At 42.1% G+C, this 27635-nt stretch overlaps 1 protein-coding gene across 1 annotated transcript in view; it reads left to right on the top strand.

Annotated features, from left to right (window-relative positions):
• ADCY6 (adenylate cyclase 6) overlaps window positions 1–27635 on the top strand; it is a 197400-nt gene that overhangs the window by 88955 nt on the left and 80810 nt on the right. Inside the window, exon 2 of the mRNA NM_204631.3 lies at window positions 23198–23347. Coding sequence (NP_989962.2) covers window positions 23198–23347 — 150 coding nt within the window. The remainder of the gene's footprint in view (window positions 1–23197; window positions 23348–27635) is intronic.

The following is a 27635-nucleotide window of genomic DNA, read 5'->3' as shown; positions in this document are numbered from 1 at the left end:
ATGTGATAATGTAAACATTTGCTGGAGTTCTGGCTCGGCTGCATGGGAAGCAATATTTGCTAGAGAAAGGGGAGTGAGAGCCGGGTCAGAACAGCTGTTCCTTGGCACACCACAGCCAAGATGGGGCTGATGTGCCCACGAGCCTACCCATCCACTCTTGTTTTTCCTTTCAGATGAATGATCTCTGAGGCAGCCAGGTTTCTGAGATCTCTCAGCGGGGGATGTAGGGCTTTTTGTATGTGAGGCTTTACGCTTGCCTTAGAAAAGGTTGGCTTTGCGTGCCTTCGCTCTTATTTTGGCTAGATCCCTAGAATAGAAATGTGTCCAGTAAACATTTAATCCCAGGGATGCTGCCAGAAGATTCCATGCTCTGTATTGCATTGAGGTTCAGCGTTGAAGCAGTTCTTACTGTTCCTTAGAACTGGCCTTGCAGAGGCAGAAAAAACTGTGTCAGAACTATACTCAAGGTGAGCTGGCAGCCAGCAACGTGTAAGGGCACAGTGCAGGCATGCTGCTGATACCCTCATATTTCCTGAGAGGACACCAGACTGGTGAGAGCTGAGCATGATGGCTCGCCTGCTTCCCATGAGGTTCTGGGCTGGGTTGCAACAAGTGGGGCTTTGAAGTGTTGCACGTTTCAACTTTCTCCATTGCACTGTATCATTGAACTACCCACCTAATTGCAGCACTTCTGTTCTTATTTTGCCTGCCTGAGCGTATTTACATAGATAAAAATAGAGCAGGGGAAGAACAGCAGCTGCCAAGGCCTGGTTTAAGTTTAAGACCACCTAGGAATGGAATAAAGGTGAGTAGCTGTTTTGCCTCGGGACAGTGCTGCTGAACATCATGGGAGGGAGAGAAGGGGAGAAAAGGTGAAAGGAGTACTGCAAGGAGATATGGAGTAGTGCAGCCATCACATCAAATGTAAGCAACGCTGCATGCTCAAATGGAGGGAGAGCTAGAGAGGAGCCGAGGAATCCTGAAATAGGCAGATAGTGGTACATGACATCACAAGGAGTTTTAATGAACCCATTGTATTGAGAGGATGGTGTAGGTCTGAAGGATATCTGAGAGTGCAGGCTCCCCAAAGTGAAGGTCTGGGTACTCTCCCGGTTGTTTTTGGCGGTGATTTCAGTTGACAAATAGAAATCTTGGACTTCAATCGTGTTTTGCAGTTGTGCCCTCTTTCTTAGAGGTAGGGTCTTACCAGTTGACAGCTGTTGAGTCATGTTAGATTTAATTTCAGCTCCGCACTTAGCCTTCATGGGTTGGAAATGACAGAAGAGGAAAAGGAGCGCCATGCATGAGTCAGCCCCACAGTGACTAAGCTGACAGAGTGGTGCAGCCCTGGAAGATACGTGCAACCCTGGGCTGCATTCAGCGAAGGGCTTGCAGTGCTGGGAATGCTGCGTGCAGTTCTTGTAAGCCGGCTTTGGGAACAAGTTGCTTGACTGTGGACATGTAAGAGCTTCCTGGGTTAGCAAAGGAGCGGAGAGCCTGTCTTACACAGGGAAATTAAAAGAAAGTAGCATCTCCTTACTTAATAACAAAAAAAAACCCGCTGAATAATTTGAAATATGGTGGTTTATTCTGTTTCGTACTTGTGGACAAACTGAGAAGCAGAAAGAGCTGAGTTAAATGGGCGGGCATCATTCGTACCAAAAACCCTGTCTGTGAGTCAATTCAGGTGAAGATTAGAATCATAGCGTGGCTTGGGTTGGAAGGGTCCTCAAAGCTCATTTAGTTTCAGCCCTCTTAGGAGAATGTTTCTACCTCTTCAAACAATACTGTTTTAGAATACCTTGTGCTGGCCTTTCTTCAAATATCTGCCTTTAAGCTTGGTCCCTTAGTCACAAGGAGAAACACATACCAGTGTTTGTGCCTAGTGTCACCCAGCTGGGCAGAGGTCCCTTTGTACAGAGCACACATCCGAATGTGGCTCAGGCTGCTTCACTCATGAGTATTGGCTGCACAAACAAATTCATCATCTGTCAGCATCATGACAGCACGCTTGCCTGCACTCTTACTCAGCGTATTTAGGACTTTTCTAGCTTTGGAACAAGCTTTTCATTTAGTGTGTGCAACTAAATCCAAGTCCAACTTGGATTATTTAAATGCAGAGCCTTTGCTTCCATGTGCCTGTCAATGTGAGCATTGCCCCAGCTCGCACAGCACCCAGCAGGAGCTGCTAGTTTGATGCGTAGTACTTATGATCAGTGAGAGATCTGCGTAGTGGAGAAGAAAAAAAAGATAATTAGATTTGAGAGTCGCCTACATAAATCTGTGGCAGCTTGCCTGCAACACCATGCTCATGGTTTCAAACCATCTATGTTTTATTCCCTCAGTGCTTGGGTGGCAGGATGGCAGTAGCATCAGTGTATCGGACCACTCCAAAGGGGACACACTCTCCATGTAAACAGTACTATTGCATGGACTACTGGCAGCAGAGTTCTTTCCTCCTACCCCTTTCCTTCCGTTATCATCCTTCTGATTTCATACGTTGATGTTTAAAAAAAGCCCTGAAAACCCGTAGTCAATTGAAGTCTAATAATATATGCAGTCAGAGCAGCAGCTTTCTTTTTTTTTTTTTCCCCTCAATATGTCTTTTTAGTGCTGTTTTAGGTCAATGTGTGTCATTTTACACCTGTCCAACCTTTTGTAAGGCTTTGCTGGGGTTGTACAAGGACAAGCGTGGGTGGAACAATGTGTTTAAAATCTTGTATGGCTGTTGACAATGTGTGAGAAGGGAAGAACCCTCTGCTTCCCAGACCCCAAATTAAGCCTGCGGGGCTGACAGCAAAGCAATTCTTGTAATGGTACATGGAACTAATTTGTTATGAAATCAGAGAAGCAATAAATTTGGAAAAAGCTCATTCCAAGTTTAGAGTAGTCTAGAGGGAAATTACACTGTGAGCTCTGTGCTGTGCTGCTTGCCGTCTGGTACACTTAGGTTGTGGTAGGGTATGTGGGCCCATCCCCTCACGTCTCCTATCCCCTGATCTGAGGGCACAGATGTTTCTCCACTATAGTGTAAACCAAGAGATTAATTTTTGTAGGGGTTTTCCCATCAGGACTCTCAGGTTTGCTGCTCGTTCGCAGTCTGGAGCTGCTGGTTAGCATGGAATTGCTGTGACCTTTAGAGCAGGGGAGGCCCAGCTGTTCAGCCCCTGACATTTCTTGTCCCTGCTGCTCAGGGTGACCCGCTCTGGGCCAGCTGCTAGCTGACAAGAAGAGCTCCCAGCCTTGGCCAAAGGGAACAAAGCTACATCTGCAAGATGTCTTGCAGGCAGATGTGAGCCCATCCGAGCATGCTTGCTGTTGGGGGACCACATTCCAGGGCCCAAAGCTCTGTGCAGGAGGGCTCACAGCTATCTTTGGGGTCCCAGCGCCCACCAACACCCCGTAGACATGCTCAGGACAGGCAGAATGCGCTTTATGGCAGTTCAGCCCTGAACCAAGTGGGCAGATGAAGTGAAATGAAATGGGTTTCAGGCTCATGAGAGAGGTTGGGCTCATGGCAGGGCAGATTTTGTGTGACCTCTGAACAGTAACAGCCTGACTGCAAAGACCGGGCCTTGTCAGTGTTTGCGTTCATAGAGCATCACTTGTGCCAAGCTTTTTCCGTGCAGGCACCAGCCAGGAAGTGCTGGTCAAATACAGCATGTCTGTGCTCTTCTATTCATCGGGGCACGCAAATTTATTCAGCTCTATCATTGTTTCTGAATTCTCGGCCAGAAAGAAACAGAGGTCCTGCAGATACTGTAGGCTATGGGAAACTGCAGCCATGCTGAGATAACATAGTTGGTACCAGTACGTCCTGCTCTCAGGCTTTCTGAATTACTTTGGCTAAAATAAACAAACAAAACAAGAAAATTCTGCTGGCGTGGAAACCCATAGGCACACTTTACTATTTTGTGTTGAAAATTTTGAAGAAAAACACATTGCCTGCTTGTCATTTTCCCTGTTTCTTGTTAGAAATTGCTTAATATAAACAGCAAAATGGGTTTTCTTCGTTGTCTTGAGAAAATAAGTCTCTGGGGAAGACATGGCTTACCTGTGAGGAGGAGGCAGTGCTTCAGATTGCCGTTAGCGGTTGGCCTTCATGGCCATACAGGGACTCAGCAAGTTGGTTGGGGCTTGGTGGGACTGAAGGGATTCAACAACTTCTCGGTCTTAATGACAGATGATAAGAAATAACTGTTCATTATGCTGCTGCAAGTGCATTGACTTTATTTCTTAGAAATTATGAGTATACTCTGACTGAACTCCCACTTAAGGAACTGGGATAGCATTTGCCCAAGGGAAGGGACTGCAGAATTAAATCATGAAGAGTAATTGTGCTGTGTATGCTGCACCTTCCACCAGCCCTTCCAAGCTGCCACTGGCATGCTGTTCTGTTTGTAATAAATTGTTATTAAAATATTCTCCTTAGGACCAGGATTGGAGCCTCGTTGTGCTATGTGCTGAGAAGCTGCATTGTAAGAAACTGTAAACTGTCCTCTGAGCAGCCTGATTAAATGAGAGAAGGGATATGAAACAAAAATAATCCACAACCAAGCCCTGGCACATGGTGATACTAAAGTGAATAGCTGTAGGTTGTGTAGTAGGTCTGTTGCAGAGGTGGAAACTGAGCTAAGTCCCCTGTTCTGTCCCTATGCGCTTAAAAAAAAATAACTTTTATTATTTTTATTCTCACTTGATAGCTCCCATTTATTCCCTCAGCTCTTGTCCAGAGAATGGTGTAGATGAGCATACAAATGTGGCTGGATTATGTCCCTCAAGACTGCTTGTTCTCAATCCTCTGCTATCACCATTAACATAACTAAAAGGTTGCAGATGACTGGATATTACGCTGGCTGGAATGCCAAGCATCCTTGAGTCTGTTTCTTTTGAAGTTAAGCTTTTGTGGATAGCATCTGCATTTATGCAAGATACTTTCATATGCAGAGTTGCCTTCATTCCATTTTGACCTATGGAATAGCTAGGGCTGCTTTGAAGGCTTGAGTCAGCCCATCCAGTTTGCTCCTTGGTTTCTTTCTTCTCCCCGTGTTCCTATCTTTTTGATGGAGAGCTGGAAAGGACAGAGGGGCTCTTGCCTGCATTGTTCCATGTCTACAAAGACCTAGACCCATTGGCCAAGGTAGTTCAGCATGGCTGCGTTGTTTCTGAGTATGAAAGAAATCCTAAAACGTAACTTTTCTGTTTGTGCCTGGTGGGAACACTGCAATAAATTAAAAGCTCGGGAATGCCTTGTTCATGTACAGTCTGTACCAGGACATCATCAGCATAAGCAAGGAATCAATCTATCATCCAAGTACATGGTAGCCATGAGGCTCAATCTCTTTTTTGGTGATTTGTTTTTCCTTTCTTCTCTGTTCTCTCAACCCTTCATTTGCTGTGTCTGAGGGGTAGCCTGGACCTTGGTCTATGGCTTCAGGTCAGGAAAGGATTTCCTGAGTCTACGTGAGGGACCAGAGGAATCCACCCAGTGTCTGCAGCTGAATGCGGGGAGAAGCCACAGCCTGTGCCTTGCAGTCCCTGAGCCTGTGTGTGTGCTGTGGATGCACGTGCCTCTTGAAATTGATGTGCAAAGCCTCGGATTGAAGACTGTGAACCTAGTGAGCTGTGGCAATAGCGCATTGGAGAAGGTACTTTAAAAGGGGTTAGACTTGTTTTCTGCAAGTGCTGAGCTTGATGAGGAGCTGAGCGTGGTACCAGGAACTGTGGAAAAGGAGGGATGGGGGCCATGTATTGGTGGGATGAGGTAGTTCAAACTGGCATGTATCGGTAGTGTTTGTAAGGTCATGTCTTGCAAACATGGGCTCGGTGCATTCACTCAGCCAACAGCTTTTGTTATACATGCGGGCATTCAGGCAACCATGTTGGAAACTACTCCGTATCTTATTTTAATTCTTTCTTTTTAATGTTGTAATTCATCTGAGGGAGAATCACAACAGAACTTGAGACCTCAAAATCATTGCGACTGCAGGAGTCAGCACTTAGAGGCAGCTTTGCCTCTGGTCACGGCATCAGGTTCCTTTTGAAGCCTTTGAAGTCATCAGTGCTGTAGGGGAGAGAGTGTTGTGTTGTTTCTTTAAAAAGAAACACGCTTCAGTTATATTTGCAGCTGAGTTTTTAATGGCTGAGAATTAAAGCGTGTTTTATTTGGCCTTTGTTTTTAGTGCATTTTTCTCCCCTTAGGGGGATCCAAAGCTGAGGCACAGCTTGAAACATAGTGGGCTGCAGCACGATGACTTAGCCTTCATCAGCCTGGTCCTCATTGCCCTGCTCACACCTTGGGCTCCCAGCCTCCCCAGTTCACTGGCTGGGCACCTCTACATGCTCTGTGCCTCTGCTCTCATGGCAACAAGTGGTTTGTGGCTGCCTTTGTGGCTTGGAGTGAACTGAAGTAAACTTTGAGCGTTGGCCCTGGAGACCATCATTTCTAATCAGCTCCTATTAAATTACTATGAATCTGATAAAGGGAAAGAAGCTCAGTTTAAAAAGGCGCAGATAGGCACTTAATGTGATTTAACATTCATCTAAATAGTTTAGCTGCTTATCTGCACATCTGGCCTAAATACTTGTGCAAATCTGACCTGTACTGAATTTTAACCATATTGGCACTGGGAGGAGAGGAGGTAGGTGGTGCAGTTAATAGGTTGCAGCTTGTTTCCCAGTTGTTCCTGGACCATCAGCCTTCCTGCTGAGTACAACCGAAGGTACCCAGAGAGCAATGGCAGTGGCTTGCCAAGTGCTCTACAAGGCAAGTTCATAGAATCATCACTGAATCATTTGAGATGGAAGGGACCCTTAAAGGCCTTGTCAACCCCCCAACAATGAGCAGGGACCCCTACAGCTCCATCAGGTAGCTCCATCAGGTGCTCAGCGCCCGTCCAACCTGACCTTGAGTGTCTCCGCAGATGGGGCATCCACCACCTCTCTGGGCAACCTGTGCCAGTGCCTCACCACCCTTATCGTAAAACACTTCTTCCATTTACCCGATCTAAAATCTATCCGACGACTTTCATTGTTAAGAACTTAAAGTGAGAATATTTTGCTTGTTTTTTCCTGTATGGTTGTTCTTGTGGAGATGAAGACATAGGAAGAACTGGTGGATGTTTTTGTTAAAGCATTGGGCAATATGAGAAATCTGTATGCAAATCCTGACTTTGCCTTTGGTTTCTTCTGTGACCTTGGAGTAATTCTTTGATCAGTCTTTATGTATGAGACACGAGGGTGATACCTCTCATTTGCCAGGGTGTTAAAACAATTAGCCTATAAGTACTTGAGGGGCAATGGAGGAGTGAGTATCATCAAACCAAACTTATGCCATGTTATCATCACGCTTGTATACTGCTATGAAGAAGGAAGCTTAAAACCTAAAGATTTTTCTTACCTCTCCTAAAATTCTAACAGCTCATATCACCCATCTGTTAGTACAGCAGCACTATCAGCTCCTTGCACTGGGAGCCTGCGTGGGATGGTGTCCTTGGAGTAGCTGGGTCTGGGTTTGGTTTTGCTGGTTTTTAACTATCAAGGCACAGGTGGCAAAGCTTGCAACATAGATTGTCTGAATATTCCCATGCTTTCTGCATGTGTTTTACTTCAGCCTTTTCACCTGTCTGTCAATTTTCCCTCTGAACAAGCGCAGTAGGGAGTAGTAGAACATTTCTGCTCTGTAAGGTATTTCCCATCCCTCCCCTTGCTTTCTGTGCCTGGGAAGATAGTGGCCTGCAGCGGATTCCCTGCAGCATCTGCGTTATTGCATACACATGCTTGTGACACTTCAATAGTAGCTGTCAGATAACATTAACATATTGCTGCTACAAATAAATCAGCAGGGCTACAAGTGAAGAAGTGAGCGAATGAGGAAGGACAGTCTCCTCCGCCGCTATCAGACAAGCGTCGTCTGCTCACTTCGCTGCTGAAATTGCTGGCTATATAAAGATGTGCTCAGGGTGGTTATCCAAACCTCAGTCAGAAGCGTTCCTTCCTGTGAATACCCAGAGAGCTTCATGTATCAGTTATTTGAAGTGTGGGGAATAAGCCTTCTGAGATACCCCCGAAGACCCTCCCTTTTTTAACTCCCAAGGGCTGACCTCTTTTTGTGGGGTATGGACAGGAGTGATCTCCTGAGAAAGATATTACAGTGTTTGGGGGCACTGAGGGCATCGCTGCAGCATCAGAGTTGCAAATCTCAGGGTTTCTATCAGGTGATTTAGCATGGCTGGTGTGGCAGAAGACAGTTAAAGGCTGTAAAGAACAGGCAGTGACTTCCTGCTGTGGATGAACGTGCAGGCAGACCCTGAAACTCGAAACCCCTGGCCAGCCTCCAGACCCTTTTTCCAGGAGAGCTGTAGCTAGTCGAGCTTGCCACCAGAAATCACTGTCTGAGGGCAAACACTGTTAAGCTGAAATTCCTCCCACAGAATTACAGCCCCAATTATTTATCGGTGTCATGCCACTTAAGGATATCTGTTTTATGGCTCTCCTTACACCTTGGAAAGGTCTGTTAACTTGATAATGCTTATAAAAGGAGCTTTTATCCACTAGTGCAGATGTTTCCCAACTCATGAGTGCAAATTGCCCCTGGAATATTACCCCCCTACTGCTTGTAGAGATCCTGGAAGTATTTCTTGCATTTGAATGCCCTGTGAGAAAAACAGCCACTGTTAACCTTGTTTACAGCTTGGGTTGCGGTACGCTTTGTGCACCGACTCTTCAGACACTGCAGTCACATTGGCAGTAGAAGTTTGGCATTTGATAACTGACATAATGGGACTGGAAAATTACCGTGTTGGTTCTCCTTCTTTAACGCTTGTTGACATACCTTTATTAGGTTGTGATAGACTACAAGGAAATACAGATTGTAAACTTAACGTATACCAGACCACTGCCTGGTGCCTGAAAAGCATTCAAGTGTCACTTTGAGTGACTCTGTGATTCAGAAGAGTCCTTTGCAAGCCTAAAAGCTCAGAAAGTTTCAATAAATCTAAAAAATAAGAGATAGAAGTCTTCTTGTAGAAGCAGTTGCTTTTACTGCATGAAGGTGGAAAATAATTTCTTATGGATGCAGCTGTGGAAAGTAGCACCAAGTGCTTTTTTCTGATTTATACATGATTGTCGTGTTCTTAAAATTCTCTCCGTGACAAGTCTTTTGTGTTTCCTTAAACTGGTGAAGGGTGTATTATGCTGAATTTGACAGGTTAATGATCAAGTAGGGAATCGCATAACTCTTGTTAGTGCAGTTTCTGATGGTACTAAATTAACTCTATCCTTTCTAAAGCCAGAGATTAAATCTCAGGTTTGGATGTAGGGGAGAGTTTGTAGTGGGTAAGTATCAAGAAACCTGCCTAAGAGCAATACTTACTGATTCCCTACTTAAATGTTGTATAGCAGAAGAGACATAAACCCTCATACTGATGATTATAAGTCAATGCCCAGCTCACAGGATTTTGGATGAGTGTTGTGTAGGGATAGGTTATTTTAGCAATAGATTGGCCAAGAAGTATCTCTCTCTGAAGTGTTAGAGTTTTGCCTGTCTGTCAGATGTGAAGATGTGTGGTGGTTTGTAAGACTGAGCCTGTTCAAAGTGGACTGCCACCCCTTATTCAGTCATTAGCTTCCACTATTAAGCAGTGGTTTGAATGGAAATATCTATTATTTGGGCAGCATCATGAGGGAAGCAATATCGACAGCAATACCGACGTGCCATTGCTAATAATAAGGATGATACCAAAAAAGCAATAAAGCATTAATCAAAATAGAGGCAACTGCTTTGGCCAGCTCTGGTCTAGATTGTGCTTGTGATTATGAGTGCTGAAGACCTCACAGCCTGTTTTCAGGCTTCGTGCTCTGGGTATGTATTTTAATAACATCTTTTTTTTTTTCTGCTCAAGCAGAGCAAAGCCAGGAGAACAGGCTGTTCTTCTGGAATCCTGTAGTTCATTTATTCCCAGTAGATTCCAGTGGGAAATAAAATCAACAGCCTCTCCACTTCTGAACACTGACCCTCGCTGCGTTTGCTAATACCTCTCAGTGTCTGTCTCCATCGAAACTCGGGATGTAATTGCTAGGCCAGAACATATGCAGGAGAACAAGAACCGAGTTCTCTGAGATTCAGAAAAGAACACAAATTACTTTTGATTTTGCATCTTCAAAGACTGCACTTTACTTTAGGTGCAGCTCATTTGTTTAAACAGCTTTTAAAAATCGAACTTTTTATAGGGGTAGTTTAAGATCCTAAAAACACATCATCAAAGCATCTTATTGAACCTGTGACAGCTGTACACCTGAAAGTCTTTGAGTGTGTGGGCACAGATGCCAAAAATTGATTTCCCTCTGGGGCCAGGGGAAAAAAAGAAATTTTTTTAATCTGCTGGTTGAATTTGCATTTGACTTTCCTAACACTTCATGCTGCTTAAATGGATTAGTGACTGAGTCTTGCAGCACAGGAGATGGAGAGTATTTCCAATGTGCATACTTTAAAAATGCACAAAATGGTTTTAATTCTGCTGTTGCCGAGCAATTAAAAGTGGGTTCTGTAACACAGCTAGAAGTGGAGGTAACAGCCAAATGACAGAAGGGAAAGGTCAATTTATCCAAATCAAAATGGAAAGGGACACTGCTAATAATAACTGATGAACAGAAGGTCTCCTAGAAGTGCTAAAATTGTGGCTGAACCTCATATAGGCAGTATATTATATATCCTATATAGACAGAAGCAATATATCATTTAAAGAAAAAACGAAGCTTCAGTGATTAAACAAATTCTGTTCTGTGCGCATACCGTACTTGTGATGGTGTCAGTATTTTATGAGTCTTACCAAAACTGCTTGACTTCATGAGGTGGAAAAGAGAGAAAATTAATCAAATGTTTGTTGGTTCTCTGAAGACCCACGTACCCGTCCTGCTGTGGAGATGGATGACAGCACATGCAGGTAACGCACCTGTTCGTTGCAGGCTGTTTGGTGGTAGAACTTCTGTTGCTCTGCTATAGTAGGCTTGTGCTCCTGGTTGAAAAATACTGTGGACGTTCCCATGGTATGTATTGAGGACACTAGTACAGCCAGTAGCTTGGGACTATTGTCCCTTTGCCTAAATACTTTCTCACAAAAGGGTAAATTTCCATTCTGTCCATTGCCTTACTGTGCCTACTTGCGTTGTATCCTTTATCAAATAATCAAGCATTTGGCATGAAAATGTGGAACCAAATAGTTTAGAGGGACAAAAGGTATTTAATTGCCTATTGCTTGCTGTAGATGGATTGTGAGTTATGTCAAGAAACACTGGAGTACACAAATAGAAACCTAACATAGCTAGATAAGGAAACATGTAACTTATGTTCTTTTTTAATTGTGATTTAGTTGTTTGATACAGCTGCTAAAGGCCAAGTGGCCAAAAAGGGCCTTGATTGAACATGTGCTGGGTGAAATTTAACTGTGGTCGGAATGAGGCATTTCTGCAGAGCTGGGGAAAAGAATGGGATGTCATGGCATAGGATTGTTCGCCTCCCCTGGGGGGCTGTTGTTACTTAGATGATTTTCCATGTGGGGATCTTTGACTGCTTCCAAACAGATAGGTATACTTGAGCACTTTTTCCATCCGCATTCAGACAGAGGAGCAATGGTTTTCTCCCTAAAGCTGTTACTGCTGGGTGCATCTTTTGACCCTTTGATACTGGAGTTGATGCTTTTTACTCAAACTGAGAACAGTAATAGAGTTGAGAAGGCAAGCTTGCAAGAAGGTGCTTCGTGATCAACCAACTTCTTCACTATCCAGCGTCATCTACACAGACTTCCATTTCTAGAGATATTTTATGATATATTCAATTGTAAACCTGGGATAGTGTGCTCTTTAGGTCTTTTTTTCACTACTCTTCCTGTAAAACCACCCTTCTCACAATACTTGGATTAAAAAGAGGAATGAGAAGTCACCCAATGTTGTATTTCTGATCCCACTGTTTTAAACCTCAAATTCCCTTCCTTAATTCCTGTGGGTAGATAACCTCTGGAATTTAATTTCCTGTTGTTTAGAACTGATGTGTTCATAGTTTGATGTAGTCACGATTAGATTCTAGCATCTGACCCATATGCAGTGGGAGGAAACGCTGGGAAGGTAAATACCTTCCTTGGAGTCCACGTCCTGGATATTCACTTGTATCAACTAGATATTGGCAGTCCAGTAAAACTTAGCACTAAGTTTCCAACTAGTTTGTGTCTGAAAGTAGCACAGCTTGTTCTGAACTAATTAAGCAGCCATTTGTTGCAGAGATCTGTTTGATGCCGGTAATCAGATGCATCAATATTACTCTGTAAGAATGGTATTTTAAGGGCAAACTGAAGCTGTGAAGTTGGGCACTCACGCTAAGAAATGCAGCATATTTCTTACTGAGGATTAATTGAAAGTGATACAAATTAGCCTGTGAGCCGATGAACATTATTCAGCATTGAGGTGGCCTCTGCAACGTTAATCCTGTTCTCTTGGTTAAGGCAGTCCCAGGACAAACAGTGTTTAATGTCTGTGTGTTCTCCAGCAAGGTGTGGTGCATTGTGTTCTTTGCAGACGTGCCGTTTGAAGGGGCTGTAAGCCTAGTTTGTGACTGAGCACAAGTGGAAAAAGCATGAAAACAGTGGTGATTTGATTTCAGGTTGTATATGAAAAAAAATGTGTAGTCATTGCAGGAAAAGTGCAAATACTTGTGCTTCTCTTTTCATGCCGTACCAGAGCTGACTTTCACCATCCATTCACTTCTGTTTACTTATTTTAGGAGCGCTGCAATAGGATGCATATTAGGATGTGTTTGGGCCTTCTGTATAGCAAATGATGTATCAGTTACCCTTGCAATCTGTCGAGGACCACCTGCTTTGCCTTTGAAGGGATATCTGATGTTTGCTTACTATTGATGATCATAAAGCACTAAGAAGTGTTTGATGAGCAAAGATCTTGGAGATTAATTCCAAATCGTTTTCTCTAGTTCTATCTGTCTTAAGTTGATAGAGTTAACTGATAAGAATAGAGAGCTGGCTCCAATACCTTTATCCTATCAGGAGCTACTTAGTCATTCCCTATGGGATTTAAGCCGACAAGTGTATCGCATTACAGTAGCACAGCAAAGAACCAATTTATGATTTCAAGCTACAGTCACGGTACTGATCACACACTAAAATATTTTTGCACTATCTTGTAGCATTTTTTTTTCAAATTATCATCATCTCTTAATAAACTCTTTGTTTTTATATGCCTCTCATTTCCCAGACATGAAGGCAATAACTGCACCTCATTTTCAGTAGATAGGAAAACCTCTCTCAGCTATTTTATACCTTTTAAAGCAATTATTTGCCCAGTAATCTTCCACATTTGAAGCATTTTTCATAAAATCATTTTGTTTTCAAGTATACTAGTAAATCTCCAAATGATACAAGTGATGATCTGTGAAAGGGTTACCAGGCAAGGCTAACTGCACAGGTGCTGCGTTCTTGGAAATGAAAAATGTTAATGCAAAACCATGTCTAAATATAATGCTGTGGTGCAGCAGATGATGATGACAGGGAAAGCAAACTAATTTGTTCGTGATCATCATTGCGCACTTCAGGAAAAGGAAGGGTCTCTTTGGGATATATTAAGAAAGGTATTGTATGTAATATGAAACAAGCAAATATGGCAGTTAGATGCCATTTAAACTTCAATCCTATTGTTATACCAATTTTTGTATACTGTATTTAAGAGGCGAGCAGGGAATAAACTACACAGTCCATGGGATTTCTTCAGTTCTTTGCTGTCATGCTGTCATGTTACAAAATATTCTGAATTTTTTTTTTTAAGTCTTTCCTATTTTTTTTCTCTATTTCTTCCTCAGATTAGGTTACTTTAAATCTTCCTAATTCACTTTTCTTTTCAAAGTCCATTTCTGTGGTGTGCAGTATCCTCCTGGGGAGGTCAGTATGACATTAGGTCTATTTTAAGTTCACCTCAGAAAACTTATTCAGCTGCATAATCTCTGGTAATAATCTTTGGGATAATAAAAGTACATGCTCAAATACAGATTCAGAATTTTCCACTAGCTAAAGAAATTTGGATTTCTTTTCTTCATATCCTGTCCAATTCTCAACGGACACAGATTATTTCATTTGTCCGAATTCAAAGACTCTTCCAACTTGTGCATCTCCATCGCAGTGAGGTTGATTTGTTTCAGTTAAGCATTTGAATTTTTACAGTATCATAGTACCAATATTGTCATCATATTCTTCTCAAACGACAGCAAGAAAAGAAGGTTTACAATCTTAACAAAAATAACCTCTGGCTACAAGCATATCTCAGTTCAAGAATTCAGCTGCTTGCCATTTTGTAATGCTTAAGGAAATCAGGGATACGGTCTTGCGGTATGGGACTTGGAGAATGTATTCAGTATATACGTGCTTTGAAAGTACATCTTGAAATTTTTTTTCCTTCCAATGTCACAAAACAATTTAAAATGTGTCTTGCACTGTGAAAATCACATCTCATAGCAAAGGAACCGCATTGTTGGAGCTATCAGAAAATAATGAGGTTTATCTTGACTTAGGAATATTCATTTGGTTTGATCCTGGAGTCGTGAGGTTGTGTGTCTGTGTGTGCGTTTGGCAAAAAGACAGGACATGAGAAGAAAATCCATACTAATGAGAGTCACAGTACAAAGAAGGCCAAATAAAAGACAGTGAGAGTGGAGTGGTGCAGGCCTAAAGGCAGATGGAAGAGGGGCTGGATATAATGAGATAACGGCCAGCTAAATTGTGCTGTGTGATTTGTATTGCAAACAGAGCTAGTTGTAACCAGTGCTGTTAGATTGTCACGCGTTTCTTTATAAGCTATTCTGAAGAATCTTTTGGAGCTCCTCTCTAAAATCTGTTGTTTTACTGTAGACCTTTGAAATTCACTATGACAATGCTGAAGGTCAAGAAATGTGCCTTCAAGCTGTCCATTGTGCTCAATTAAAATTTGGTTGAGAATCTGCCTGCTAATAGTTTTCTGCAGTGCTGAATGTCAGTCTGTTCAAAGATCGGTAGGCTCAACTGCTCATGCAGCCAGACTGTAAGGTACAGCAATGAATCTCAACTTCTGTATTCCACTCTCTCCGATTTTCTGTTTCTTCCACACAAACAAGCAAAACCAACCAGAATCACCATCACCCCAAAAACATGAACTCAAGTGCCTGGGAAATAATGAATTTTGTATTTTACAGACCATATTTAGGGCGCTCATTTCTTCCTGCTGAGTAGCTGGCGCATGTTCTGTTTTCCCAGATAAATAAGACTTTCATGTAACAAGATAAATATTTTTGTTTTCCCAGTGACTGGGAGGAGAAGTCTGGTGCTTAAATGACTGTGGAAGATAAGGAGTGATGCACTGCCCATGTCTGAGTACAGGGATCCCGGAGACGTTCCCAGAAGCACTAAGGAATGGGGTGCATGAGTATTTTTTCTCATAGCCATTGGAAGCAGCAGTTGGTCTTACTGCTTCTCTGTGAATTGTGATTGCTAACAGTTTGCAGGCTGATTGGCAAGACAGAGCGCCCTGTGCCAGGAGGATGGAGGGGGCAAGCAGTGGCATTTGGAGGTGACTGAAGAACTGGGATGTCAAAGGATGGGCTGCAGAGGACTCTTGGTGGATATGTTGTAGGAAAGTACCATGTACACCCTGATCCAAACAAACAAAAAAAAAAGTGTGTTCCCCTGTATGGGTCATAACTCATTGTCAGGTACGAGTCATACACCTCATAGAGATGTTCTGAATGTTTGAAGTCCTCTCTGTAGAGCTTTTCTTTCACTAAGATTGTATTTGGTTGTTCAAGTCTTTGCCACGTAGATCATAGAATCACAGAATCACTCAGGTTGGAAAAGACCTTAAAGATCATCGAGTCCAACCATGACATAACCACACTACCCTAACTAACAACCTTCTGCTAAACCATGTCCCAGAGCACTGCATCCAAATGGTTTTTAAATGCATCCAGGGATGGTGACTCAACCACCTCCCTGGGAAGTCGATTCCAGTGCTTAGATAGCTCTATTGCTTGGAAATAAACACCCATTACATGAAAACTGTCCCTTGTTTGTAGCACATAATGTTTGTTGAGTGTGAAGGTGCACAGAAAATTGGTTGCTACAGTGATTATGGGAGGATGGATGATGGGACCTGCAATCTCCTTTCCTGTGATATTGTTCCTAATGCAAGGCAATGCTTCTTCCGCACTGGACAGTGCCACCATGCAGAGGATCTTTGCTGGCGTCATGGCAGAGTTCCAGGGAAACTCAGCCATAGAAATACCCCTTTTAGCAGGTGCTAGGCCAAGGTTTGGTCAGGACAGTATATTCTTTTCCTTGATAACCAAAGAATTTTTTTTTTTAAGGCAGCAATGAATAAGTAGAATTTATCAGTTTGATGTATAAATGTTTCCGCTTGAGCTGCTTACTAAAAATACATCTGTTTGTAATATTTTGTTCTTTAATTGGGATTAAAACTTTTAGTTATAAAAACAAATCATAAATACAGTCCTTTATGTTTCTGTATTCTGTGTGGCAATGAGAGTATCAGTAGGAAGGAGTGCATGGCAGGTTTGCAGTTTACAGCAGCCGGTAAATGAATGGAAATCTTGTTGAGCAGAGTGTGAGATTAAGAAAGCAGCAACAGACATTTTGCTTTCATCTGAGAGAACAGAAATCTATCAAAATCTTGATTTTTTTATTCTTTATGAGGTGTGTAATGTATCAAGACTTTACCTGCAGGCATGCATATAAAAGGTGATTTAGATATTAATTTTTTATTCTAAAGAAAGATGGAATGTATGTGGGGCAAGATAATTGTTTGTCCTTCCCCTGGGAGAAAAAGAGAATCACATATCAGGGTGGAAAGGTGAGATGGTCATGGAAATATACAGAATGGAAGGCTGCAGCGTCGTGTTTTTATTGACTTGAATTCTTGAGCAGAGATATTCATAAGTGGCATGGAGGTTCTTTCAGTGTTCTTAGACATGGTACCACTAATTTGCCCTCACGAAGTAACTTCGTGCTGGACATCGAGTCTAGTTGAAAGGCTGAAGTAGACAACTTCTACTGCTTACCGGCTTCCCAAATGGAAGAAATATGCAAAAAAGGCATTGGAAATATTTCTACAAAGAATTTTTGTTGTTCTCAACTCTGAGTAGATTTTCTGCTAATTGAGAGCATCGCTCTTCAATAAATTCTGCTGCTTTGGGGATCATTAAATTGCTTTATGGCTTAGGGAAGTCTCTAGATTTTCCAAGCTGGCTTCTGTAGTGCTGCTTATGCGTAAAGTGTGCTTAGAGAAGTCTGGAGATGGTGACCATGATCTGTTTTCTGTTCTGCTTAAGATTCAAGTGAGTGTTTGCTGTGCAGTTGTACCAGAACACAGGGAGGGCACCACATAGCAACTTGGGCAGACTTGTTCTGAGACTCCAGTTTTGAGTTATCTTTTCTTATTGCTGCTATTTCAAGAACTCAGTAGAAATATTTGTCACCTTTAAAATAAGAACTCCTGACTTCTTCACTAGTTCTTTACTGGCCAAACATGAGAGGAGGACCACATGATGGTTTAATTATCTCTCTAACATAATCTACAGGTTTTCTCTTTCTTAATACTCTGCTAGTTGTAGTTTTGGGAAACAAAAGATGTTGTTGTATATACAGCCTCAAATGCGTGAGTAATTTGATCTTGGGGCCAGCTGATGTTGTCTTTCATTTTGATTTTCATTATGCCTTTGGCTCTGTAGCTGCTCCTTTTTTTTTCTTTTTTTCTTTTTTTTTTTTTTTGAGATATTAGAATATAAAGAAGCAATACAGGGTTAGTAAGCTCTTTAGTGCTTTAAAATAGCATCATAACAGTTTTTTTTTCATAATATTTGTTTCTTATTTTTTTGAACTTCAGAATTTATCCATGCTTCCATTCTGAACTGCACGCATAGGTGCTCTAGAAATAGCCAGAGCTTTTGTATGCCATCACATTTTTGTTCTTATGTTCTGCTACAGGTAAGAATTAAAGATTTTATAACCTTTTTGTGTGTGTGTGTGTGTGTGTGTGGTTAAAAAAGAAAAGGAACTCTCAAGAGTAAATCTAATTCCAGTGTCTGCCCCTATCATCAATAGTTGATCCAATTTGTCAACTCAGTATACCACCACCATAAAAAGTAGTCTAGAAATTGAGTTGTTACCTGTTTTTAACGTAGCTGTTGTACCAATAATTGATTGAACGTAAGATTTCCTATTGAATGAGTACTGTGAGAGCTGGAAAGCAGAGGCAGGGTAGAGAAAAACTCCAAAAAGTTGGGTTACGCAATTTGTTTCCTCTCGATAGTTTGCTGTGACGTTTTGGTCCCCATTAAAGGTGCTTTCCTTCTTCTTTGTGACAGTTTTATTGTCTTGTGCTAAAAGTTCAAAACATGAGTGTTTGCAAAGTGGGACTTTGTGACGGTATCAAAATATTTTGATACAAATGAAAAATAAATAAAAAATATATTGCTGGGTTGCATTATAAACTATCAGAAAATGACCTAATACTGCGATCTCAGAAAAGAAATAACTCTGAGCCTCTGCAAGAGAAGTTGATCAAAGCGCGGTGACTTGGTGGAAAGGAAAGGAAAAAGGCAAGGAGTAAAAAGCTGTGATTGTTACAAGCTGTATTATTCAAAGAAATTTGGCCCATCTTTTCATGGTAGTAATCGGCCTTGTTAGACCTGGCAGAGGAAAGGAAGTAACAGGATTTGTGTTGGTGCTCTCTCTCCTAAGTATGTTGTTTTCTCTTAATTACGTATTGAACAGGAGCTGGTGTTTGGAGAATAACAGAATACAAAGATAGTAAGGAGAAACATGGCATTATCGATTCAAGATGATATTTCTTTCTGCTGGAAGGCACTCCCCGGTCACTGAACCATCAGGGTTCCTCCTCAGCCTTGCCTGAAATGCCCAAAATGTTAATTTTGTAACAACAAAGCCAGGCCAGATTTAGCTCTCCATTTCGATTTTGTAACACCAGGTTTTCATAACTCCTAGAACACGTGCAACTAAACCCTTTCTTTTTTTTCCCTTCAGTCACTGAGGGGAATATATTGAAAGCAGTTTCCTGCAAGAGGTTCAACAAAAGCATTGCAGTGCTCCGGGTGCGAGATAAATCCAAGTGACAAGAAATGGTCCTGTGTGTTCTGTTGGCTGAGATTGACCAATCTATAATTTCGGTGGAAGGAAGAAGTAGTCGCGCCGGTTTTTTGAAGAGCACTCCTGGTGCAGAGCTTTTTGTTAGGCGCTGAATTGCCTTTAAACATCCCTGCCTCAGTAACGTCAGAATAATAGCACTTCTCTGCCACACGCGGATGCTGTAGGAGTAAACGTACCAGTTTATGAAACATTCAAATACGATTTTACTGCAGGCTGATTTAATAGCTGATCTAGGAGTTATATGTAAGTGAAACAGTCTTTTATAAACTATTGTTCTCCAAAATTAGAAGGGCAGGAATCTTCTCAGGCTATAGCTAGGGCAGGGGAAGAAACTCAACTCTGAAATAGACAACTGTATTTTCCCATTGCCTTGAACAGCTCTTCAACACAGATTGTCTGAAGTAGTTGCAATAATATCCTTCTACTTTTCAGGCAATGGAGCTTAGAGATTCAGTTTTTTAATATCTACATCATCTCTTTCCTCCTGGGACTGAAGCTGGTTACCATAGCAAAATGGCGAGGAAGCCGATAAGCTACTGGCACCATTTGGCAAACAGGGTACAAATTCATTTTATTAAGACAACGGACTGTGAAAAAAAAAAAAAAAAAAAAAAAAAAGAGGTTTGATCTTTTCTTTTTCTGCTTTAATATGGCTTAAAATACTTGTGAATAAAATGCTTGTGGATGCATACTGAACAAAATGATCTTGCCTACATAACAAGTGTTGCTGCAGATAGTAGGAGCTTCAGTTTTACATCTCTGCAGATCTTTGATACTCTTAACATTACACTCTAATTTCCCTCCCTATGGTTCAGAGTGTTTCAAAGATGCCATGCAGCTTCTATTTCACAGAATGCGTACAGGTGTCTGTTTCTTTCCACTTCAAAATTATGTTGCAGTGTAGTTTTTAGACAAAACATGGTCATCTGTGTCTGTCTTCTAAATTAGTCTACCAAGTCCCTTGGGTTTGCATAGAATGATATCGGTAAGAGCTTAAAAGTCAAGCTGCTTTCTTGTTTTGCACGCCTTACGAATAATGTCGTGTTTGATAGTGTTTTTTACTCTGCATTGGCAGACTTGATCTTTGTGCATAATCGTGTGCCTTCAGCTGTGCTCCTTGGCTTCTAAGGGTTACTTCGGGGCAGTGATGTCTTCACGGTTGTTCTCTCTGGGGGCTGTTTGGTGCCACTGCCACCCATGGAATGCTTGTTGTCATGTCTGAGGTGTCTCCTGTTCTTGCTGCAAAAGTTGAGTCACTCTTTTGGGAAGTTTGCTTTGGGGTTGCACTGTAAGTGAAATGAGGCCTTGGTTTCTTGGGGTTAAAAAAGAAAGCTTGAGTATTTAGAATCCTATAATCCTTAGAGTTGGAAGGAACCTTTAAAGGTCGTGTAGTCCAGGTCGCCTGCAATGAACAGGGACATGCACAGCTACATCAGTTTGCACAGGGCCTGATCCAGCCTGGCCTTGAACGTCACCAGGGACAGGGCATCAACCACATCTCTGGGCAGCTTGTTCCAGTGCCTCACCACCCTCACTGTAAAAGACTTTTTCCTTATATCTAACCTAAATCTATGCTGTTATTCTATCGCAACAGACCCTGCTAAAGAGTCTGTCCCCTTCTTCCCTATAGTTCCCCTTTAGATATTGAAAGGCCTCTATCAGGTCACCTCAGAGCCTTATCTTTTCCATGCTGAAGGTTTCCTGAAAATCAGCTCTGCAATCATCTTTTTCCATTCCAAGTATATCTAGCATACTTATGCTGTTTTATGTGTTCTGACAAAGTTTTTGTTTACTGTAAAATTGAATAGCTCCAGTTGAGAGGACTGGGGAGTCTTGCTGTAATCTAGCTGTGCAAATGATGCTATTTAGTGTTAACCTGTTTGAACTGATAATAACCATCTTGAACTTGTAGAATTGTTGTTCACAGACCGCTAGTAATACAGCCATGAAGCAGGAATCCAAGTAACTCCCAGGAAAGTCCTTTTTCTGTTCCATTTTTTAAGCTCTTTCTTCATGATAATGAACACTGGTGTTTTCTGTACTTGGAGAGGGATTTTTCATCTTTGAAACCCAGCCTTTCTGCTCATTATCAGCAGAAAAACCTATCTAATGCCCGTCAGATGCAGTAGTGGGTTAGGGTACCTGGCAGCTGGCTGATGTCTGATCAGCTTCAAGAAGAGAGGCAGGACATTGGACCTGTCAGGGTCTGGCCAGCCTTAGAAAGAGCTGAGTGAGAATATAATAGCAAGGGCTAGTAAATGTGTGAATTTAGGATCAGGGTTTATTGCATGTTCATGTGTATGAACTGCACCTTAGCTCTATCTCTGTCCTATGGGAGGACACTTAGGCTGAAGGGAGCAATCTGCAGGGGTTGGGAAAGACTTTGCTCCTTGAAAACCAGTTATCTGCAGATAGATCTAACTGGTGTTGATGATAACCACCCATGGGTATCTATAACCTGCAAGTCGTTGTATTTCAGTATAGTGCACAAGCGTGGGAACTTTCTGCAGGGACACTGCCCAGAACGCAGCAGGATAGAGGAGCTTTGTGTGTTGCCATCTACTGGCAGCCATCCGCAGGGAGAAGTCCCTCAGCTTGCTTTAATTCAACATATTGCTTTATTTTGAGCTGAAAGACCAATTTTTCCTGCCTAAAGCCTGTTTCAGGTCAGAGTTGTTAATAAAACAATTTCTGATGTCTTCATCGCTTGCATGTAGTCAAGATGTTTGAGTAATCCCAGTGCACTTTCTATTGCTCTTCAGGATGTTGGTGGGTGATAGAGGAAGAGCTCCTCTCCTCCCTGGTCTGGGGAGTCCTGAGCACCCACTGCCAGCCTGGGGCCCGAGCGATGCCCATAAGGGTGCTGCCTTTCAGAGCCTGGTCCTGTGTTTTCAGTGAAAGGACTGCTCTGGAAATTACTAGTAACAGAGGCAAAGGGTGAACTATATTTGGTCTATAGGGAATAGAATAAAGGTCTCTGTTTTAATATTAGAGTCCTGTAAGTCTGACGGTCTTTCCCTCCTAGAAGAGATGAGAGGTGTTTTGAATAAGTGTCCTCAGAAAGGGATACAGTACAGTTTGTGCAGCTCTCCAGAAGTTATATTTTGACCTCTGTCAAGGGAAAATATTTATATGATACTGTCAGGGGTAGTTTTGAACATTATACATGAACCAAATGCCAGCAGTGGACATGTTTTATTTTTTCCTTTTTATTAAAAAATGGTTAGGAAATAAGAGTTGCAACACTAGTTTGCAGCAAAAGTTATGTGACTGCTTTATTACAAAACATAAGCCATGTGGAAGCAGAGGAGTGATGTTGCTTTTCCTTTATACATGTCCAGTCCAAATATATGTCAGGCTTAATAACCTTTTCTGGAGCCATGCTCATAGAAATGTAGAAAATGTGATTTTTTTTAACCTACTAGCATACATTTTTGAGATGAACTACATAAAGAAAGGATCGCTCTTAAACCCTGTGAATACCAGCATTTTCCCTTCACTATTTTAAGCACTGTTTCAAAATAGCAGTTATGTATATCTTTGGCATGTTTTCAAGCCAGATATGTAAGTACGCAAATGTAGAAATATTTGTGTTCCTCTGTCTGCATGAGGCTTAGCTGACTCTTAGCTGACAGAGTAATGGTGCGTTTTTAGATGCATTTTTGTTACCGTAGTTCCAAGGTTTGGGTTACCAATGGTAGGACTGTAGCATTGCTAGTAGTGCTGCATATATGTATGTATATTTTTTTACCAGGGAAGTAATACACAATGCTAAGAACATATACTTGAGGCCATATATAGAAGGTTTATATTTGAGAACTAGAGAACTGAAATAAATTGGAATTAAGAGTTTAAGGTTTACCCATGGCTTGGATCAAAGAGGTGTGGAATGGGCTGAGTTCTGGCTGCTGCTTTGTTACTGATGGCAGGTTTCCAAAGTGTAATCAAGTATCTTTCTCTTTGTTTTTTTTTTTTCCCTTTTGTTGCAGCTGGTCTCCAATGTTCTCATCTTCTCCTGTACAAACATTGTAGGCGTGTGTACCCACTACCCAGCAGAGGTGTCCCAAAGACAGGCTTTCCAGGAGACCAGGGAATGCATACAAGCCAGGCTGCATTCTCAAAGGGAAAACCAGCAGCAGGTAAGAACAACAGTGGGAAATAAAAAATGGAACTGCTGAAATGCAATTAGCATGCAAATTGTTCCTCTAGGATTGCATTTGTAGGCCTCTCGCTTTATGACTGATACAAGCAAGAGGAGGCTGGTAGGAGAGGGCAGGATTTTTAAAGGCTTGAAAGAGAACTCAGGGAGTATTTCTTCGCCAGTACACTGAACAATTTGTCTGCAGACATCAACAAATCCTGTGGTCTCTTCTCTGGGGATGAAAATCACATATTATGCAGAGAGTCTGCATGGCTTTTTTGTACCTGTTGGAGCCCTGTGTTGGATGTAGATGCAGCACACAGGCTTCAGATGGAACCTCTTTGTGAGGCCAAAGTGTGGTGCACTTGTCAGCAAAGCCACAGCCAACAGGCAAGGTGAGTTGTAGAGAAAAAATGTAGAAACTGCCCCATAGAGCATATTGTCCCTTGATTCCTCCAAAGAGGGCCCACTTTCCCCCTTACTCAAAGTTTACTTCCTGTCTGTACACCTCTGCACACCATACGTAGGCCTCAAGTGAACTGTATTTAACTGAGAAGTAAGATTCATCACCAATTCCTATGTTCATTTTCTATAAAAAGGTCCTTGGCTGCCAAACAGCCTTGTTGTCAGGGGTGCTGACCACGTCTGCTGCTTTTGGACCAGCGTGGCTGTTCCTTTGCTAATACACATCTCTACCCTGCGGTACATTTGTTCATCTCATAGTAGTCTGTTCAGTCCAACTTGAGATGAATCGTGAAATGGGGCTTCCATCCCTCAGGAGACAACTTGGAGCTTGGTTGTGGGCTTGGGAAAAAGGTCAAGAGAATGAATCAAGTGGAACAGCTTTGCATTTCTGTGGCAACATGACTTAATTTTCCCTCATGCCTATCTGCACCTTTGGGTCTGTCTTTTGGTAGTGTTTTATGAGCTTCCTCTGGCTAGACATAGCTCTTTAACCTTACTGTTGAATAGCATGTACATGTGCTTTATTTTGAGACTATATATTTGAAAACCACATTCACGATCAAAGCTTCTTTTTCCTTTGTAAGAAACGTAGTTTCAGAAAGATGAAACAAGTGGACTCCTTTGGCACCTCGAGATGGAGGAACGGATTAGCCCAAAGGAATAGCCATTTTATTTATTGATTACAGCTCTGTCCTCCCTGCTGAGAGGCTGCCTTTGCAGCATGTCTCAAATGCATGTGCCATTCTGGGGGTGGGAGCTTCTGTGTCAGAAGTAATTCATGAAAGAAAAACCTTGAGAAATGCCCTAGCTTTAGGCCTTTTTACTTCCCTGCCCCCAGAAGGTGCCATACCATGCAGAAGAAAGCCAGAACATCAAAAAAAAAAAAAAAAAACACAGGTCAAAGCCAGTCACTTAGATGTGCCCTCTGGTACTTCCAGCAGGAGCTGTGGATCCTGGCAGCTGGGGACTCCTAATAACATTACTTGCTGCCACAGCCTGCCCTGACATTGATTTCCAGGTTCAGTTCAGATGCTTTTCCATGCATAATGCATTGAGGTAATCTTAAGGTGACAGCAGATGCAAATAAATGTCAGTTCAGCCTTCATCTGCGAGAGCCAGGCTCCAAACAGGTGTGGAGGGAAAGGGAATGGCACTGCCCAGTGCTGCTATACTCATTTGCTTGTTTCAGAAGACCTGATGATGCTCTTGTGTGCTGTTCTCTATTAAAGGCAGGCATATTATCTCTACGAAAGGGCTGTATATTTTACCTCATTAAGTTTCTGCCAGCACCCAAAAGTAGAAATAAAAATAAACAGAAATCCAGGGTGTCCTATCCAAGATAGACACTCCTCATGCTTTCATTATCTGAGATAGCCTAGGGCAGAGCTGTAACTCTGTTCTTGCCCAGAATAAAATGATCTTGGATTAAAAATATATATAAATATCCTTAATAATATGCAAATACTTCAGATTTGAGTAAAATAGTAGTTGTCAGAGGCACACAGTTCTACTTCTAGCATTGCTTGGCTTTCATGTGTGGGAAATCATTCTTCTTTTCATCTCTGCATCACTGAATGTGTGATGAATAGTCAGTGTTGCTAAACCTGAGGACAAATGGTCAGACATGAGACACTAAATATTTGTTGATGCCTCGAGGTCATCTTGGGGGAGTACAGCACACATAGTTAAAATTCCTATGTAGTATAGAGTCATTGTGCAGATGTGTGTGTTCTATATATACACCCTCATATACATACATCCACGTGTGCTTATGTAAATAGAGTAGATCTGTATTGTACTCTTTCATCTGTGCCTATTCTAGAGACATCTTTTCCTCAGTATGCATTTGTTTAATGTATAATTCAGTAGAACTATACTGGAATCGTATTCTGAAGTGAGAATTATATATGAATTTGCTCTTGCTTTTATTATCAGGTCAGACTGATGCCTTGTTATGCTTGTAAGACAGCAGACCCAGCCACCTCACTTGTGCCTAAGTGATTTTACAGTGAGGGCTGCACTACGTTCCAGTCATAATACTAAGATGCAAAATGTACTCTAGTGGAGACTTTAATTTCATCTCTCTGTTTGAAATAAAGGGATTTTTTCTTGTTTTGAAGTTCTTTATGATGGCTTGTGCTTTACTAAGGCACTTGTAACAGCCTCCTCTTGGTAGTTTCAGAGGTTAATTTCAGTGATCCTGATGCTCCCAGCATAGGGAATGAAGGTAATGTCCAGCTCGGTAATGCAGCTCAGTCTCCTAATTAGCTCCTACGTGGAAGATAGCTCCTGTTGCATGCAGTCATTTCATTTGTTGTGTTCCCACTTAGTGACAGTTCAGAGAGGTGTTGGCTTCCTAGAGATCCCAACTGCGTTGAAAACATTGGTGGTTTTATCTGGCAAGTGCCTGTGGTGTCAGGAAGAGCAGGGCTGGGGGTTCTCCTGCAAAAGTTAGCCAGAAATGTGTGAAAAATCCCTTGGAGCATTAGTTGAGAAATTCACTCCCCCGAACATGTCCCTGCTTTGCAAGCAATTAGAAAAAAAGATCCTTCCACTCTGCTGCACCCACAGGGGATGTTCCAACCTGGGGTGCCCCTGAACTCTCCAGTAAGCTCCAAGTTATTTAAAGGATGCACATGTAGAGTAGCAGCTTTCACACATTTGAGGGATGCCAATTATCATATGCAAATGACAGCAGCATGTACAATAGTTACTCTGGTAAACATTCAAAATGTGTTGTGCTTTTGCACTCGAGGAGTACGCTAATAGCTGGCAGAAGCCTGAGGACACGAGCATGATTCATCATCTTTTATATATATATATATATATATATATATATAGTATATATATAATTTGATGTGTAAATGGTAGCGCGTGCAGTGTGCTAGTGAGGGTAAGAGTGCTTTACAAAACAAGTATCTTGTCAGGACTGCTGCAGTTCGGAGCTGGGGAGGCAGACATCTCTCTAACACATCTCCTGTGTTATGACAACTACTTCAGGGGCTGGAGGTGAGAATCAGTCTCTTTAAGGTACATGTCGAAGGGGGAAGAAGTAAGCACTGGGCAGTGCGGCAGCCTATAATGTGTCTCAGTGCATGCTGAACGCATACCCAGCAAATCCATCTCCTTTTGGTTCCCTCGAAGTTTCTCTCCCTCCCTGGAGGAAGAAATAAATGGGGAACTAAAAAACTAGAAATTAGAAACCAGAAACCAGGCTGTGTTTATAACTGAAGTGCAGGCAAGAGGTTTGGTGACGTGAGTAATTAGTGCAGGAATGCTGACCCCTCTGAGTCAGGGCTGCAGCTTGAGCCCTACTGTTCCCTGTGTTGTTGAGAATTAATGAGCTGTTAGATAGGGTTAGGCACCTTTGTTTATTCTACGTTGTCTGTGTCATCAGGAAGGAAGGCCATTTTTCTTCCCTCTGCTCACTGCAGGGAAATAAAATAATAAAGGAGAGTGCGGTGCAAGATCTTGAGATTTTTCAGCTGTTCCAGAGCACTGCCTGCCAGTTGGGCTGTGCCAGAGCTGGGAGAGATGCTCACCGCCTTGTCCAACCATGGCCAAAACTCTCCTGTTCAGGAGCAGGGTGTGAGTGGGAATCAAACTGAGTAAAGAGAGTGAATGGTATGGGCAGGATTCATCAGGTGAGATCCCTGAAATACACAAACACATCCCTAGGGTGCTTATTACCTGCAGGTGTAAATTCTACAGCTTTTACCTAAAATTGCCACCAAATTTAGAATAATAGCAAGTGCTGGCTTTTGTGTGAGTTTTTAGGAAAGTCACCAGAAAGTCATTGTTTTGCCATGCAACTAATTTTT

The sequence above is a fragment of the Gallus gallus genome, chromosome 7 (genome assembly GCF_016699485.2).
Source record: "Gallus gallus isolate bGalGal1 chromosome 7, bGalGal1.mat.broiler.GRCg7b, whole genome shotgun sequence".
NCBI lineage: Eukaryota > Metazoa > Chordata > Aves > Galliformes > Phasianidae > Gallus > Gallus gallus.
This window is presented reverse-complemented; position numbering and strand designations above follow the sequence as displayed.